We start from the raw sequence: 19,201 nt of genomic DNA, 5'->3' as shown, positions 1-19,201 counted from the left end.
GTCTTTATGAACGCCATATGCCAGTGGGTGGTTTGCTCTTGGGATTCCAACTAATTGCTCAAAAACTGGAGGATGTATCTGCACACTACCCTAGAGTACTCCTGACACTACAGCACAGACATACGCACACAGACAGACCAAGCATATCACAGGGCACTGCTCAGCTTTCAGGTTAGTTGTTCAGATGGTGCCCTCAGTCATATGCTTGACTTTTATTAACCTCTGCATCAAAATCTGAGTAAGAAATCTTCATTACTTCAGCCATGCTTTCCACTCATTTCATGCCACTTCTTTCCTTTGTTTTCAAGGTTGTGCAATAAACAGAATCACCAAAGAATAATGATAAAATAAATCATTTGGAAGAAAAAAAAATCTGGCTCATTTGGTGATATCACTTTAACGTGTCCCACAGCTAGCTTCATCGAAAGATGAGAGAGGTAGTCACAGCAAAACAGTATTGGAAACATTGGACTTGGTGGTGGGAGTGGGAGAAGGGAGAGAAAGTAGTGCTCGTGCACTGGGCAGCTATTCCCTCAGTACAGAGGACTCCATGGTACATTAGCTTATTCTTGCTATTTAACACACCAGAGAAAATCAAGAACCCAGTTCTGAGACAGAGCAGAAATCAGGGCAACCTAAGAGCATTGACAGCTAGAAACTCTTGAGTTGTCCAATGGAGGGTTTCCACAAAAATTTCATGCTCCAGTACATAGATACTTTTGATAATTATATTCTATGGGACCACTAAGATAGGAAAGTACTTCAGTACCTCTAGGAAATTATGGAGGGTTTTTCAAATAAAACACATACCGAGTGCTTAAAGTCCAGTTTGGCAGCTCTTAAATCTTTATCTTATTGAAAACTGCTGTTTGCTACAGTATATATAAAGATTTGATATTTCTATACTGGCAGCATTTCAATATATAAAAGCACTACAGAACATAGAATCACAACTCTGTAACCAATTAAATTTCATATGAAATGCTAACACATTTCTTTAGTAGAAATTAGTGCGGTAGCAACTGTAGCAACTGCATGTCACTTACCTAGGAGGAACTAATTAGCTCCATTTGTGGCTGCCATTTGTCCTCATACATTGTTAATAGCCTTCTTCAAACAAACCCTTGACAGGAATACAAAAATTCTAATGCAGTCCACTGTAGCATACACTTAACACTCAAATAAATAAATCATGTCCCTAAGCAAAATAATCTTCTTCAACTACAGGCAGAGCAGTTCCAAAATACTTCTGGAATTTATTTTAACTTAAACTTTCTTACAATGTTTTAAAAATAATTTACTTGTGTAAATGAATAAAGATGACATTTGTATTATAAAATTGTCTTAAAGAAGTCAGCAATGCAATCTTTTTTATTAGTGCTGCACTGAGAGTACACCTAATCAAACTCCTATTCAAAGACAACAAATCAGTGTCAATTAAAACAGTGGACCTCCTTCACTTACTCTATTTGCTTATTTAAACAAACCAAAGATCATGGAATGTAACTTGGTGTTTTGTGGAAGGGTTACAAATGCACACTGAAAAAGGCAAACCTTTTAAGGAGAGGGCATGTCTGAAATAATACAGTGGTTTAGGGAACTGTTTTCTGGGGTCAAGCTTGACGAATAGTGCTAAATATTCTACTTAAGTCTGAAAATTCAAAGCTTCCTTAGTTAAAGCAATATCCATCTTTGAGAGCTTACACTAATGGGTATGGTAGCTTTACAGAGTGTTGTTTATGAATATAATACATACATAGTGCTGGGTTTAATATTTTATTTGAATGAAGTTTAATGTTATGCAAAATAAATTGTTATGTTACATCCACTGTGACATCAACTAAAATGTGAACTAGGTTGCATAGGTTAGTACTTTGGGCAGCATGATGTTGCTCTAGTCCACCAAAGCTTAAATATTCACAGTGTAGAGGAAGAAACAGGAATTAAAGCATTTCTACTAAAATATATTTTAATAGCTGGTGTTAACTTTCTGCATAACAAAAGCCAAATTAAGATGATACATCATATGATCCAAGAGTAAGTTTATCTGTCCTTTGAAAAACAATTGTTACCTTCATAACTGTATACCCTCAAATACAGTACAGATTTGCAAAATAACTAAAACTTTACACACTTGAAAGCAAACATAAGCCAAACTGCACAGCGGTTCATTTTTGCTTTTTATATCACATTGCAAAAACAAACAGCTGAGAGATTTTCCACATCATGCTAATCAATGTCAATACAGTCATTGCTGTCTTCCAATGGTCTAGCAATTTCTAATAATAATATTAAATACACAATTGAAATGCTACAGTATAGCTTATTTCCCCCCCTAAAATAATAATAATTAAACAAATGTCAACAACAACTGGATTACAACTTAAGTACAATATGCAAATTCTATTTATCAGACACAAGAAGCATATGAAATTCCTTTGAATATACTGTTGTAGTGCAGGCAGTTTAGGAAATAGAGCTTTCAGGTTTTCTTTCCAAAGGAGAGATGGGGTTCCTATGGCATAAAGCTGGAGAAAATCACTAAAGCATTGCAAAATGGTTTAATCTTCAACAGCTCACTAGTACTTTGCATTTGCCAGCACATCAGTTTGGAGGACTCCTTTCAACAGCATCTTCTGTCTGTTTCATTATATTATTTAAACATTTACTAACTAAAGCATATTCTGTATTTTAAATGGAGTATTAATTAACTTAATAAAAATCTATGATTTTATACCCTGTACCACCTTCTGCCAAAGACCTCTGTATTTGTAATTTCTTTTTCATCGTACAAGATGACATGCAGTCATTGTACAATAAAAACTAGAATTATTACCTTTCCCAGGTATTGGAGACATTCCACATCCCCAAGGAACACTCGGCAGGGACACATTTGTCAAAAACATAATCCATGATTCTCCATCAAATCCCAGTCTGCTGAAGTAGTTTATTGTATGTCAAATGTAATCAAGAAAACCCTGTTTCATCAAGACTAAATGCTAATGCTCCATAATGAAAAATTATAACTGCAGTACCTGTACATAGCTTTGTTTAAAAAATGAAGATAGCCAGGCAAGAAAGAGTAATGAAAAGCAAGGCACCCATTTGTTCTTGTATGTATGCATGGATATGCTCTATGTTGTTTTCTACATTTATACTCATGTTAGCAAGAATTACGGCATTCTTTACAGATTTTTTTTTTTTTATTTCTAAAATGGGAACATGTGGACTTCCAACCTGAACTTTGGAACAGCTTGAGAAATTCAAGTCCTTAAAAGCCCTTTCCTTTCCCCAGAAAAATGTTGACTACAGGAAGAAAGAACAGTAAGGGAATCATGCTGTGCTAAAAAAGAATATAAACTTTAAAGGTGACAAGACAGCATTAAGCATCTTTTCACCCTTATATCACACCGCATGTAACAGTCTCCAACCTATGCTTTGAAAAACGTGTGCTGGCACAATTTAGTTCATGACTTACTCTCCCTGCCTTACAAATTTTAGTTCTTATTAAAAAAAAAATTATAAATGCATTCTGGTAATTTTGGGCCTTTGCATTGCTTAGAACAAAGCTGCAAAATTACGCTAAAGTTTGCTTTATATCAAAAAGTAGGAACCATTCCACATAAACATGAATTTCTAAGCATATATGACAAAAAAGTTGACTACAAGAATAAGTAACTTAAACCAGATCTGAATAATTCTGCTGACATACCATTCTCAAGAGAAATACAATTCACATACTGTTTCGTTTTCTTGACCTTTTATTTTTTGCAAATTGCTTTAGCTGCTCTGCCAGGCTAATGAATATTCAAAATTCATAAAGGAAATTTTATTTCTATTGTTAAGCATAGCATAGTTCTCTAATGTCACTAAATGCTCATTTTCTGATTTACCTCTGTATATAAAGTATTCAGCACTGTAAGCTGTCTCCTCATTTAGGAAGAATGACTGTATTTATAGGTGGAGACTCTCTGTTTTATAAGTCACTAAAAATTGCAACTTGATGCCATATAGATATTCTCTGTATTTCTTTTTTATTCATACTTTGTTAGCAAACTGACACCTTGTTTTTATTGTCAGCATTACACAGCTAATAGAGCAGCACAGAAGCAAGTGACAGCCAATTGTGCTTCAGGCATCATCTGAAAAATTTGCCAGCCAGCAAAAGATAGAATTGCTCTCCTTGCTGTTGATGGCCAGTGATGAAAACCAACACAGAAGCAAACTTCTTGTTTCAGAGCTTCTAGCTCAGCATACCACATCAGCCTTTAAAAAAGCCCTTGACTTGCTGATTTCCTGTGGGTGTCACCAGTAATGCACAACGGTCTGCTGCAAGAACAGCTCCTTATGCAAAACTTGCAAGAATTTTAAATCACAGCAGTCAACTATACAAATTGCATATTTACAGTCATGGAATTCTACTTTTAAAACACATTTTTTGAAGCTGGATTCTCCTGGGCAGCTTTAGCCTTGAAATTAGGCTGCTGACAAGAAAAGCACAGGTAATTCCACAGTCACGGACATTTTTAAATTTCTTTTTTAATGCAGTTATTCCATTCTGCTTGGCAGCTGGTATCATCCCTGTGTTAGCAAGACCCAAAATAAAATTGCATAAGCTTACCAATTCTTTGAAAATTGTATGCAAAAATAGAACTTACAGGGATTTGCATTGACAACTTTCAGTTGACATAACAAATCCATACTGCCTTCCTTATTTAATTTTTAAATAGTTACTGCAGGGTTTCCTGCTATGTGAGACGAGAAGTACAAAACTGTCCAAAAGTTCTATATATAATTCTACTTTAAAAATTTTAGAAATTAAATAAAGCCAGTGCAGACTCAATATTCTGAGGGCTACTCCAAAGTTAACTTCCTTAGCACCTGGCTGAGCTCCACAAATTATTTTATCAGAAAAACATTTTCTTCCTTACACATTTCTGCATCCACAGAAATAATTTCTCACATGAGTCTTTAACTCTTTTGTCCTTCCTTCCACAATTTCTCCTTGTGAGGGAATACAGTCAAAGCAAAAAGAAGTTGCCTGTGACCAAACCCTGCTGACAAAATCCCTCTTACTATCCACTGTGTCACCAGCTGTTAGATCCTCTCCCAGCTTCATAGACTGAGACCTGGATCTCTCAGTTCTGGCTGTAAGTTAAGAGACACCAAATAGCACATGTGAAGGTTTGTCAGCAGAATAATTTTACTGTTTTCAACAGATGGCTAAACTGAAACAGAATGGCAATAGAGTATGCTGGATTTTGCTTAGTTAGCTTTCTCTTCGATGTCAGTTATGAGAAAGATTAAGTCACTAAAAGAAAACATAATTCTTCTCCATCATTAATCATTTGGCAAGCGTACAACCCACTGTTGGATCACCAAGAATTTGGGAGCAAACTGAAGCAATAGGCCATTGATCTGAAATGCACTACAATAACCTCCACTGCTCGATGGAGGCACAAGTGTTTCTGCAGCAGGGGAGGGACATCAGCTCATCAGCAAAGCAGCCAGTAAGCGAGTTACCTGTGGTGAGAATGGGATGTGACTGCAGGCTCTGTGGGACTGCACAGCACCGCGGCCGCACGTGGGGTATTTATTTACAGCACTACAGATGAAGGCAAAGGAGCTAACATGAAGTATTGGTTGTACGTTGCCCTAATGAAAGTTTCTGTTTAAATGTTAAGTATTATTACAAGGAAACAGAAGAGTTGACAAGTTTTATATTTTAGATAGTCTTTGCAAGGAATCTTCTGTGGAAAAGATACTGAAGAACATGAATCCAGACCTGGGTCTAATTGATGGATTAGGATTAGGATGGAAGCAAAGCTAATAGATTACTTGAAAATAAGAAAAAAATGGATAATCCGAGAATAAATGTGGATATGCAAGAGTCAGGAAATTTTTGCTGTCAAAATAGACATATTTACTGTAAGGCTGCTGGGCAGTAGGGGGTTTTACTGTTTTTTTTTTTTTACTGGCATGTTACTTGTCTTCATTTCAAATGACTGCATTATCTACTCAACATATTATTTTTTATTAGGAAGCTAACTGCTTAAACATTTAACATTTCCCTAATAATTTGAAGATGTGTTCAAACTCAGTGTGTTAACCTCCTGTGACTTCAGAGTGCCATAAGAAGTGAATCAATTTTATGGTTATAACGTCTTTCAGGTGTAAAGAAAAGGCATTACCCCTTTACAGTTAATTGACTGAAGTTTTTATAGGACTGGCAACACCAGGCTTCCATATATGTTTTTCATTTTGAGAGAGCACTATTATAAGCAATGCTGTTTTCAAAGCTCTGGGCTTCTTGTGGATTTTTTTTTTTTTTAAAGGACTCTAAAATGGATTCTGAGTGAAAATGCAAACTGTTATAGCAGTGATAAAGTAATGATCATGAACTCTTAAAAGATTCTTCTGATTTTTTCTAAAAGGTTAGATTTTAAGTAAATCATAATAAAGCTCAAAGGACTAGAGACAAAAAATTAGTTAACAAACTCAATATAATTTGCTGGAAGCATTCCTGTTTTCCCAGTTCTCTGAACAGTACCATACATCCAGCCATCATCAATTGGTTGCACATTGATGATATAATCACCATCCCTGAAGGAAACTTCATCTTCATCTTGGGCGCTGTAATCATACATAGCTCTGTATGTTCTCTGTTGAAGGAAAGAAAACAAGAGTGTAAAGCCTCAAGTCTAAACCTGAGATCCCTTGATTCCTTCTCTTTGCTCAAAGAAGAAAAGAGAAGGAAAAAAAGAAAAGAGGGAGCAAAGCAGAGAGAGAAATCACAAGTTACCTGTTGAAAAGGAACAGTATTCCCTTCTACACCTTGTCAAATATACAGTGAATACAGGCCCTTGTTCTGAGTAGCAAAATAATTATTTTGTTAACTCACATTGTCTTATGGCTTCAAACAAACAGATTTCAAGCCATTCACTGCATACTGAAATAGTCTGTTTCGTTAATTCACTAGTAACAATTCATTACATCCAGCCAGGCTAGCTCTGCTTCTGCTCCCTATTTGCATGATTCACAAATAGCTTCTCCTGTGCCTTCACTACAAGAAGAAACATAGTCTTCATCCAGGCCATTAACTTTTCCATCTCACTGAATGTCCTTCATTTCATTAGGATTTTACCCGAATTAAGAATTAGGAATGCATTATTATCTAAAGGAAAGACAAGATTTTAAAAATTCTATTAAAATAATTTTTATGAGTACTTATATTTTCATATTCAGACAAAATTTAGCATATAAAGTATCATCATAAGCTAAGATAAATTTCCCCATAACCTTGCCCACTATAAGACAAGCTTTCAGCTTTTTTCTCTATTTTTCTAAACAGAGTATTTGTTTCCACTCATAACCAGTAAAATGCCATCCTTTACTGGAATTCAAAGTGGATTTTCAAACTCAGGAACAACAGTCTCCCTTTGTATCTTAACAGCAGAATAAAACTAGCTCATTTTAAAATTCCCAAGAGTACTTTCTTTTCCTTACCCTGGCTCTTAACAGAAGTCAAAAGTAGTTCAAGCATCACTGATAATATCCAATTTCCCTTCCGGTAATTTTTGCTATGTTACCATATGTAGCTGAATTTTTCTGGTACAATAATTTAGAGAGAAAAAAAGGCAAAACAGTAAATGTGTGAGTTCATGCCTAGTACTATTGTCTGAGCCTTTTAAAATACAGCAAACTTCTCTGATCAAGAAAACAGCTTTGAATTAGTTTTAGTTCATATCATATATATGGGGACTTGAGTGTATTTAATAAAACTATTTTTTAAAAAGGTGGAGATTGCTCCACATGGAGTGAGCAAGCCATTTGTCACATGTTGGAAACGTGAAATTATTTAATCCAGACTCTATAGGGCAACTGATCATTACTGTTCCCATGCTAGAAATATACTTCTAGTGCAAATTAAACAGGACAGAGAAATCAGCTCCTGTTTAAACACTGGAGAGCACTGAAGACCACCTTTCCTGACAAGACTACATTTGAATCTTGTGCTATATTATTGTTCTCTGCCATGCCTTGTAGTTTTGCTGACCTACAGGCCGTGACTAAGAGCAGTTTTCAACCAGAGGTATGTGCTTTCCTAGTGGTTCCTTAATGTCTTCCAAGTGCGCATGGAACTCAGTTTAAAAAAGGATCATTTTTATGCACTACATGACAGTAAGTAATTTCTTGGGTTCTATCATCACCAAAAATCCTTAAATAGTCATAAAGTAGACAACTAGCTGTCAAAAGGCTCTCTGCCTTTCAGAATCTTATTTTTTCCAACTATTTCAACTGATCTCACTGCTGAGCCTTGAAACTAACTCCAAAAAAGCAGTGAAAAATATGCTATTACAACAAACTCAGCAGCAGTTAGCCCTTTAAACAATTTATTTCAGAAGAGTGCCCATTTAAGAAAAATGGTAGCAAGTCTATATCTGGTATAAGGCAGCAAATGGATTTTGCCTAGAGCCATGCTTATAGGTCTCCCTTAAATGGGAAAAGACTGGTGAAGAGATTAAATATTTTATTAAACTAACATAAAATTGGAAAAATAAAGAGGTTTTGCTCACTCTTCTTTAGAGCACCATGGCAAAGGACATACCATTGCTGTCTCCTAAAAGGCTGCTTGACTACATCACTGGTGCACAGTTGTGAAGACAAGCCCGCAATTCCAAACTTTAAAAGAATTTATTAGGGCCCTAAATGCTGCTGAGAAACCTAAATTTATGGCCTTAACACCTAATTAGGTGCTAAATGGCTGTCAGGAGAAATCTCCATAATAATCCTGTTAGCATTTAATGCCTAATTATCACTGCAGAATGTAGTCTGGGCTATATAATCGAGAATTACAATGCCTAAAGGACTCAAAGCAGGGATTTTAAAATGCATTTCAGTGAATTATTTCTCAGTATTCCTCAGTAGTGAGTTTAGCGGGTACTAAGTTACAAGAAGGTGTAAGTTTGGAGTTCTAGAAAATAGTCAGAACTCACTTATCTCCCACCTCCTCAAAGGCCTGTCTCACACCCACTGCTTAGACCGACCAGAAGACTTGTCCAAATGAAGAACTGAAATCCAGCTAATATGTTCTCAGCTCCCCAGCCTGTTCTGGGCTGTCAGGTGTGTATTTCCACTTCACCCCAATTCACACTGGTTCTATGGATGGCTCCTTGCAAAGAGCAGTAACAGTTGCAGCATCCTTCACATACAGAAGCCATCAAGGAAAGCCAAGTTGAAGTGTAGGTTTTGTTTTCCTACTGCTCTTGGATATCAAACAGTGTGTGGTGAACACCCCATTATTTTCCAAATAGGAAAACAGCCTTCAGGGCTTTCTGTTATAAAACACTTTCTACCCTGAGCAACAATTTAATTCACCCCATTATGCAGAACTGCTCACAGAAAGCAAGGAAAAGTTAAGAATCAGAAAATAATGCAATTTATTTGAGGAAAAAAAAACCTATCCAAAGATTGCATTAGGATAATGCCTAATACAAAACAGAGTTCAAAATTAAATAAACCATATTGTGAAAATTTAGAAATTAGAAAAATTCTGCTTCTTAATATAGGAGTCCATTGAACACGATTATAAAATGAACTTATGCATCTTGGGGACAAATTTGATAACAATACAACAACTCAGTTGAAAGGAGTAAATGTACTAGAGCAGCTAACTCTGCAGTCATCTCTGCCCTGATATAACCCATGGGATCTTAATCACTTCTGCCCTAGAGATGTCCTGGCAAAACTCAGGCACTGATGAATGACTTTATCACCTTCCCTCCTTTTAGCTAAGCCTCAAAAGCTGCTCAGGCTTTGAGGTCACTATTCTAGGATTCCTTTCCTTCAGTCTCCTTCCCCAGGAACTTTCTTCTCATCTTTCCTCCCTCTGTGATTAGCCAAACACCGCATCTCTGGTAGTACTGCTCCAAGCCCAGAACTGAACAGGCAGCTGAAAGCAACACACCTAAACATTGTGTAGGTTTGTCAGATCTCCTACAGCATGTCCACACCTCTTTTTAAAAGTTCTCTAAGACAGTCATTAACCTTCAGTCTGTTACATTTAAAGACATCCCCAGCCAGGGGCTTCCCCCAGGCACACTCTGAGACCACTCTGTTGTTGTCCCAATAGCTGAGTGCACCATATGCAATGCACCTGGATAAGCTGCACAGGCTAATGAAAATATTCTAGTCTTAACATAGGAAGACAAGGGAGCCTGGCAGGTTTCTAACTGCATCTGAGATGCCTCTTTTGGAGCAGAATCATCACCCCAGGGTGGTAAGATCACACTGTCTTCCTCACCAGACTGGCAAGTTAGCAGTAAGCAACAGGCCAGCAGTCTTTGATTTCCTCTCTCTGGAACTGCTTGGGGTTTATTTTCTAAAGGGAAATCCTCTCAGTTTTTAACAGCAAAATGAGTTTAAATCATGATGTTTGCTGTTTTCATTTTTTTTCCCATGACAACATATTATCACTTACAAGGATGTCAAGTGAAAACAGTTTCACAACAGGGAAAATAAATCTGTTGAAATAAGTCAATCTTACTTTTAAATTCTTTAACATCGCTCCCTTCCTTTTCCTATTACCTTCACATTCCCAAATCTGGAAGAAGAGGCAAATGATGATTCTCAAGATGACTGAAATGACACTGTTTTGACAGCCTGTCAGGTAAGTCACTGGGACACAGAGGTATTAGGAAGCAGTAGTCATCTCTCAGCCCACAAAGCTGCAAAGGCTGGTAAGTGCATTCTGAGATTTGCAGGCATCTCCATTTTCTGTCTGCTGGATTTGAGGGCTGTTTGCTCTGCTCCCCAGTGACTAGCACATCTGCTGGCAAAGCCCAGGCTTCCAGGTCTCCCACTTTTTGGATTTTGTTTCTTTTGGAAAGCAATCAGCTCCCAAAGTGCCTTGCAATATCCTTGGAAATTAATGGTTGATTCCACTATCAGCTGTCTCACAGCTGCCATGCAGGTGTCTAAAGAGTTTCTCAGGTTATTGACTCACTCAATGATGGAGGTATCTGGATCCCAGACTTTCCAGCAAGTTAGCCCCCTCAGCCCCAGACAGCTGAGAATCTGACAAGCCTGAAACTACTCACGCCATACAGAAAATCATTACCTTTACAATATAAAATGTCATGGAGTTTCAGTTTTACAAAAAAATACAAGTTTCATCCAGTCTTGAAAAAGGTTTTTTTAAGCTCAGCAAGCTCTAAGTTTGGTTCATAATTGAATATTTATTCATCTCTAAAAAAGGTGGCAATGTAGTAGTCACCTTAGAGGTAGAGGTGACTTACTCATAGAGATAGCAACTGTGCATATATTCAAAATAGTTTAAAATTCAAAATGACAATATTTTAAGGTAAAAGGTGGCTGGATCTCTAGGTGGCTAGGAAATCCCTAGGCAGCAATATGATTTAAAAAATATGATAACCATTAAAACTGAAATTTTTATATAGGGAGTTTAAAAAAAAAGAAGTTTACTTTCCTAAAAATCCCAGCTGAATACCATTCATCTCTCCCTCCATGACCAGTTACTCTGAAAATGAAATATTCACTCCAGCTTTATATTCCCATCCACAACAGTTGAGGACTTCATGAGGCAGCCACGGTTTCATGATAAAGCTTTATCTCAGTTGCCAACCAGTGTGACTCAGTTTGGCTCTTACATGAGCTGGTGCACAACTGCTGTGTGCAATTAGAAAGGGCACAGCAATCTGGAGTCTGAGCTAGCTCTACGCAAGCAGAAGTAATACAGGTAGGCACAAAGCCTGCTAGCACAAAATTAGCAAGTCAAAAAAAATTGAAACTGATTTAAACCAACAGGGTGATCTTAAGAGATCACTGGTTTTCATCCACTGCTAGGAGCATGAATTCATCGCAGAGCATAACATCAAAATTCAGCCTGTGAAACACTGTCCAAGCATCTACTATTTGTTTGAAGTAGCTAAGTAGGAAAAGAATTCAGTTATTTCACTGCTCTCTGAATATCATACCTTTTTTTAATGTATTCTGATATAGAAGTTCTTACCGCTGCCCATAGTCACAAATCTTTTATATACATGAGGACAACCAGTTACATTTATGATAAAGACAGTCAAATAGATCAACTATAGAACTCTAGGGGTTCTGTCATATTTAAGAGATTTCACAATAGCTGATGATGGTGCTTAACAAACAAAATTCTCCTTTAAATTCAATACTCACCAGACTTGCTGAATGAGGCTGTGAATGCATGGACCTCATGGATGACATACTGGTCTGGTGCATGTATCCATATCCTTGAGTCTGGCTTTGTTGATATGCCCCAGGGAGAACAGGGGCTGCATTAAAAAATACACACACATTAATTAATATTTTAAAACAGCCCTTATCTAACATTTTGTAGAAATGGTAGACTATTTTCACTGTTAATAGCATTAATTCCTCCATACAAAACAATTCAGAGTTATTTCCATAAAGAACATAAGGCTTTTTAAAGGCTGATTTACACATAAATGTACCAAAGCTATAGCAATATATCCACAAACACTATTAGGGTTAGCTGGAAGGAAAAGTTTAACATACTATTAGAAGTTTAATCATTAAAAGTTTTACAAAAGTTTAAGACACCACTAACTCAATTTTGGTACTGACACAGATAAGGCACTAAATATACGTCCCATAAGCTGCCATCTTTAGGGAATGAATGATGAAAAAAAAGCAAATAGTTTTCAAATGGTTCACTAAAAATTCACTGTAATTACTTCTCAACTCATTGCAAACTAACTCTTATTTATTAGGCTATGAACAACGAATGATTGTGATTCACAGGAAGAGGCAGAAATTTTAAGAAGTGAGCCCACAGTCAAGTTTTTTAGTTTATTCTGATTCCATCAACATTCTTAGTCCAACACAGAGAGATCAATGCTACTTGTATATTTTGAAGTCCACCTTATTCAGTATTTTCGTCTTACCACATAAATGTTCCATTTCTTTAATACATATTTTATTCACATTTTAACACTTCTATATTATTATATAATTCTGTATATTAACTTCTATTGTACCAAGAGCTGCTGAAAGCATGAATACAACCAACAGGGATCTCTAACTCCATTGCTTACTAGAAAAGCATTCATAAACTTCCCACATCTGCCCAAACATCTTACTATGGAACCCACTGAAATAAAATGTGTTAAAAACAGGGTTGATCAAAAAACTGTGAGAAATAAGCCCAGCATAAGTGACTATTTTCCTAGCAAGGCCAAAAAGTATTTTAAAATCAAAATTAAAAACACTGAAGTGGTTTTCAAAATAGAAAGATTAAAGTTTAGTCACCACATATTTGTGCATATTTTACAAGACTCAGGCTCTCTGAGAATAAAGATTTCTGGCTTGTATGGAGGCTATTAGCCCATCTCCACTGTTATTTGCCAGAATTTTACTAGCTCAATGGGGAATTCATTTAGCTACACTGAAAAGCAAATGTATTTCTGCTGATACTTTTAATGTATCAGTCTATTTAACTGATAGTCTATCTATCTCCTCTTCCAAAAACTGTCTTTTGGTTAAAGGAGATAGAGCTTATGCAGCACATGATTAAAAAATCTTCAAATATGGAGTCATTCAGCAGTCCAGCACTTCCTGGGATAGATCTCTTGAGCTTGTTGGGAAGTAAGAATCACTTCTGCAGCAGCCATCACACATAGATTCAAAAAGGAGCAAATCTAACATAAGATTTAATGGGGTTCACAATGTGTGAAAGGACCAAGGACTTGTAAAATGAAAAAATACATGGGAAAAACAGGAAAACCTAATAAAAAAAATATATTTATGATAAGTATTCATATTTGCACTAGTATTACTCGATAACTCTCTGCTTCTTGAGTTGTCAGGACAAGAAATGCATGCGAAAAAAAGGATTACTGAGAAAATTTTTGCTCAACTATTTCAGAAAGAAAGGTCAACCTTGTGCTTTCAGCAAGTTGTTTTACTAATCCTGCTTCTCCAGCTAACAAAATTGATTTCAACAAAGGTTCTTCTTAACACTTCCATTTAGTTTTAGTTAGCATATTTAAATGCACTAAGTCTGTAATTACAATTTGGGATGCTACACTTTGCTCTACTATACTTGTAAAGATAGCTAATACTATATATTAACTAGGGTTTTTCTTATTTAGAAAACATGCTTCAAACTATTGTAATGAATAGATTGTTTTGTTAAATGAGGGAAATTAAAGTGATATGCAGTCAGATGCAGCATTGGAACATGATGAATAATGGATGTTTTAGAAGGGCCAAGTCCATTCTAATGACATATAAGTAGAAAGACATTCTGAAGCAGTTCAATCATCAGAGAATTGCCGCTCATTAACATGTTCACAGGATTATCATGCATTAAGTGAATAGTCCTAAGTAGTTCATCAAATAATTTATGTTTCAATGTTGTTACAAGCTATTTCCACATGAGCAGATGTGGCCCTTTGTGAGAAAATAGAGAAAAAAATAATTTAATCAAAGGTTCTGAGATCAAGCTGGAATGAATACATTTTGTCTAATTCACCACCAGCATGAACTAACTGTAAGCCAGTTTGTCGAAGCCAACGGAGTCTCATCTCCTCACACCAGCAGCAAATTACTTTTATGGGTTGAAAACTAAGCACAGCTTTTTAACTTAGCAGGAGGAGTACCTTCAGCCAACACTGGCCACTGATCAGCCAGCAGCAAGCCTGTCCTGCAACAACAAAGAGCTGGTAGCTCTTCCCTGGTCCCTGGCAGGGTCAGACAACCTGAGAGTCCCTTTCTTCTTCCCAAGAGAAGCAGAGGCTGGTAGGAACTTTCTGTTCTTGATTCCTTCTCCCCAAAAGAGCTCTTTCTCATTTCCTATCAATCATCCCTTGTCAGCATAAGGCAGCAAGCCCACTGATGGTCAGCTTCATTGTAACCTCCAAGTCAACTGGCTTATTCTGGGGAGGATAACCCACAGCTCCTGCCTCTGTGACAAGTGACAGCTGCAGGTCTGAAATGTGCTTTGCTCTTTAGCAATCAGTCTCTCACAAGCTGAGAGAATTCTGTCAAACTGACTCAACAAAGCCGTTTGCTACTTTACCTGCAATGATGGAAAACATGAATCTACAAAAATAAAGCATTTCTTCCAAAGCATGAGAAATTTCAGGAAGTGATAGAAATTGTAGTATTAGAAAAAGATTTTATACAAACAAAAAGAAGAATTAGCTTTGCTAATTATCTTCTAGTCATTTATTTAGGTATCATATATGTGAGCATAAATATCAGCACATACTAGTGTTGAAGACACTTGTTTGAATAATTCCATGTGGGCTGGGATTTTTTTCCATTAAAAGAATACTATAGTATTCTACCAAAAAACTTCAAAAACAATAATTATTTTCTAGCAACTTTTAACAAAGAATACTGAAGAAACTCTCAGAGGATGGTCTATTTGGAAGGCTATTTGGGAATCATATAAATATGAAGAATAGTGAAGAGACAATGTCTGAGCTGTGTTTCTCATGACATACAGATGATTCAAGGTGAGATTAAATGACGCAGAGAAAGAGTTTGACTTTTTTTCACCACCATCACACATAGTTAACTGCAATCTTTTGGCTAAGTCAGAAGTATAAAGTTCTATAACATCATTGATTGCAGCAGCAGCAAAAGCAATGGTTTTAGCTAACCTAAGGGAACAATAAAATACAGTGGTGGAACATGAAATTCATTTAACTGAAGCCAGATTTATTGGTGATGGAGCTGAGGGCTGGCCATTGCTCCCAGAAGTACAGGTGGATTTTATTTTTTTTTTTCTGCATTAAGACTTTACCAGATGCATTCTGATTTATCAAAGCTTATTTTTTTTCTTTTCCCACTTACCAAGCAAGCCAGATATTCATTTAAAATTATCTACTTGAATAAATGTATCATATATCTCTTACTGTATCTTTACAGGCTTCCTCAGAGAAAAGAGCAAGAAAAATAAATGAACATTATGTAAGACAGAGAGGAAGCCTCCAAGAAAAAAAAAAAGCAGCTGAAAGAATGATAGCAAATATCAACTCTCTGCTCCAGACAATGGGATCTGCAGAGGGTCTGATCAGGATATGCTTTGAAAAGAATTGGGAAAGAAAAAGGTCGAAATGTAGAAACAGGAAAGGAATCCTTAACAGAGCATCATATAATTATAAGCTTAAAAAGAAATGTTATGCTATAAAGAAAAATCAGTTAAAAGTTAGGTTCTGAGATACATTTTATCAATACCATACTTAAACTCTCTTCCATTCTTTTGTACAGCAGAACCTTGATAATTCATGATATAAAACAATATATCCTCAGTGGTACTTTTGCCATTTACTGCAACACATGCCAATTACTGAACCTCATATAAAATACCCACTCAATTTACTCTCATACACATCATACACTGTTAAGGATTTAATAGGATCCTTCCTATTCTGATAATACCTCAAGTCACTACTTTCACTCCTAAGACTTTATACAACTCACAAAGAAAATGGCACCATTCTGTAATCATAACATGAGAGAACACAAAGTAAAAATAAAGACTTTGATTAGTATGTGCTTAATTCTAGTGTCTGCAATACATTAGGTAAAAAGTTGTGGACTTTCTGAGTGGCACAAAAGAGCCAGAATACAGCATCATCATACGTCTCTCTATTACTGCCATTACAATGAGCTCACCCAAAACAGATCAAGCTGCTTATGGGAATCATGCTCATCCACATATATGGAAGTCCTTCCCCTTTTTTTGCCTTGCTACTGCTGTATTTTCCACAGGTTGCTACATTTGGCAAAGGCTTCACACACTTTCTTTAGAAAGCTTTCCCCACAGTTTTCAGTTCCTTCTTTCTTTGTCTCTTCCCTTAGAAAGCCTCAGCTATATCCCAGGCAACAGAAGACATTATCAGAGTGATGCAATCACACATGGAGAGATGCAGACCTACAGGACATTCCTGGGGACTCAGGTCACCCCATGTGCTGTCCATGTGCACAGGTTTGAACTGCAGGCCTGAACTGCACAGAGCCTTTGACACTTCCTTGGCTAAGGAAATAAAACCTTAGGAAATACAGGAAACAGAACTGTTACTGCTCTCTTAAAGCTGGTGGATAATAACAACTGATACCTTTTAAAGCCTTCTCCAGAAAGTGTTAAAAAGTTTGTTTTGATTACAAATTCTGGGTAGATAATTTATTTTTTTGTTTTCTATAATTTTCCCCAGATATTGGCTGCTGCACACCATCACTGAAATATTTAAACTGAATGTTTTTCTCAAGAAGCCTCTAGGAATAATATAGTCTGTCCCCATTTAAAATCACAGCCAAATTTTCAGATAGGTTGAGTTTCTTCAGGCCTTGTCCTGTCAATTTTTATTTTGGGATGCAGATTTTAATACAGCTCTTCAAGCAACCACAAACCCTCTAATTTCTCTTCTTTATTTCCCATGCTCTGGAGATGAGCTCAGCCCAGCACTGCATTAATCATATAAGCAACTTGAGAAACAGTTTTAAGGAGAGATTTGAAGGAGGTTAACACATTAATTCTGCAGAAGTTCAGATCCTGCCCAACAGCAGCATAAACAGAACATAATTGTTGCTAGCCAAGAATTCAGTAAGAGATTTAAAGAAGGCCCATATCACAGGCTAATCAGAAACAAGAATCTTGACACTTTGGCAACAAGTAAGGCAGGTTATATATGATGAGGGTATACTGTTAAAGATGCATAAAGGGTAGAAAAGTAACTTGACTGTTATGACAGCCAAGCTTTGAGCAGACGTTTGAAGATGATGTGCTGAACTTAACTTCTCTGCTGAAGTTAAGACTTTTGGAAGAATTTGGCAGGAGTCATGAGGGGATATGTCTCAAGGAGGTTACAGGCAATCCAGCCCTGTTGCCCACTGCATATCTGAGGTCGGTTCCCCATGAGCTGGCTGAGACAGCCTAACACTGTTGCTACCCCTTTCTTCCTCTCAGCTAGGTTGTTCTGCTGGCTTGGTGAGCTCAGCCAGGGATCAGATCAAATATAGTGCAAGGACAGAGGCAGGACCCAAGGCCACAGACAACAGAAAGCAATGAACAGCTAGATCAGCTCAGCTGTTGCAAGGTATGTCCCCCTAAGCACCTCTCTATTGCACAAGCTGCCTCTGAATTAAAACCACAAAAGAGCTGAGCCTCTCACAGATGCTTCCCTCCACATGTCCCAGCACCCAGCTCCAAACAAAGCACCCCATGTAATGCAGGTACTCCTATGTGCTTGCATGTGGCAGACACTGCTCAGCTACTTGCAAACTGCTTGCATCCTAGGTCTCCCTAATATTTTTTAAAAGTCATAGTGGAAGTTTATAAAGCCTAATGCAGCCAGCAAGAGCTGTTTACTTGACAGTAAAAATAGGTGTCAGAGAACTTAAAATACTTCAATGAGTGTGCAAGGATTGCCCAGGGAGGTTGATATGAGGTACAGAAATCTGCAGCAACTCCACAGTACTGATCAAGGAGATGGTCTCTAAAGAATACAGTAAAAGCAGTCATAGAAGTAGAGAAAACAAACAGAAGAGTACAGGAATGTTAGACAGATACATTAGGAAAACCTCAGTAATAATTTTACAGTGCAGAACTGATTGCCAAGAATGCTCCTGTCCCCAAATAAGAGGACATTTATTTTTTTTTTAAATCCCAAAGTTTCATGCAAAACGAAATGTTAAAAATTGGGTAAAGAGACTTTTTTTTGCCAATCATATCAAAGTATCTATAATTTTCAATCATTATTACAGTTTATGTGGCTCTTCAACATTAAATATATTTCAACACAAAGCTGGATTCCTTGTTTTAAAAATCTCAAACTGAAAAATGTGGTTCTTTTGGCATTGAGACATTCATCACATGTAACCCTTCCTATATAAAAGTTTTCCTTTTAAACTACTATCTTCTGACAAACATTGAAAAATTCCCAGCTTATCTATTACATAGTTTTTTTTCTAATCAGAAAGAGTAGCATAGCACAGTCAAATTTACTGGGAATAGTTCAGACTGTGTAAGCAATATAAAAAGCACTAACCTGAAGACTGAAGATGATGAGATCTGATACAGAAAAATGCTGTTTTTAGAACAGTAGAAAACACCATGGTAAGGCATCTTGGCATTTTTTCTTGTAAAAGTAACTTTCTCTTCATTTCTTTTGGGTTTTTT

General features: G+C 36.7%; 1 protein-coding gene across 1 annotated transcript in view; it reads right to left on the bottom strand.

The window, feature by feature from the left end:
• Nucleotides 1-1,763: 1,763 nt before the first annotated feature.
• Nucleotides 1,764-19,201, bottom strand: part of LOC128794411 (nebulette-like) — a 91,077-nt gene continuing 73,639 nt past the window's right edge. The window contains 2 exon segments of the mRNA XM_053954237.1: nucleotides 1,764-6,662; nucleotides 12,208-12,323. Coding sequence (XP_053810212.1) covers nucleotides 6,486-6,662; nucleotides 12,208-12,323 — 293 coding nt within the window. The 3' untranslated portion in view covers nucleotides 1,764-6,485.

Source organism: Vidua chalybeata, chromosome 1 (assembly GCF_026979565.1).
Source record: "Vidua chalybeata isolate OUT-0048 chromosome 1, bVidCha1 merged haplotype, whole genome shotgun sequence".
In the NCBI taxonomy this organism is placed as follows: domain Eukaryota; kingdom Metazoa; phylum Chordata; class Aves; order Passeriformes; family Viduidae; genus Vidua; species Vidua chalybeata.
Note: the sequence above shows the minus strand (reverse complement) of the source record. Positions and strands in the feature narration are given on the sequence as shown.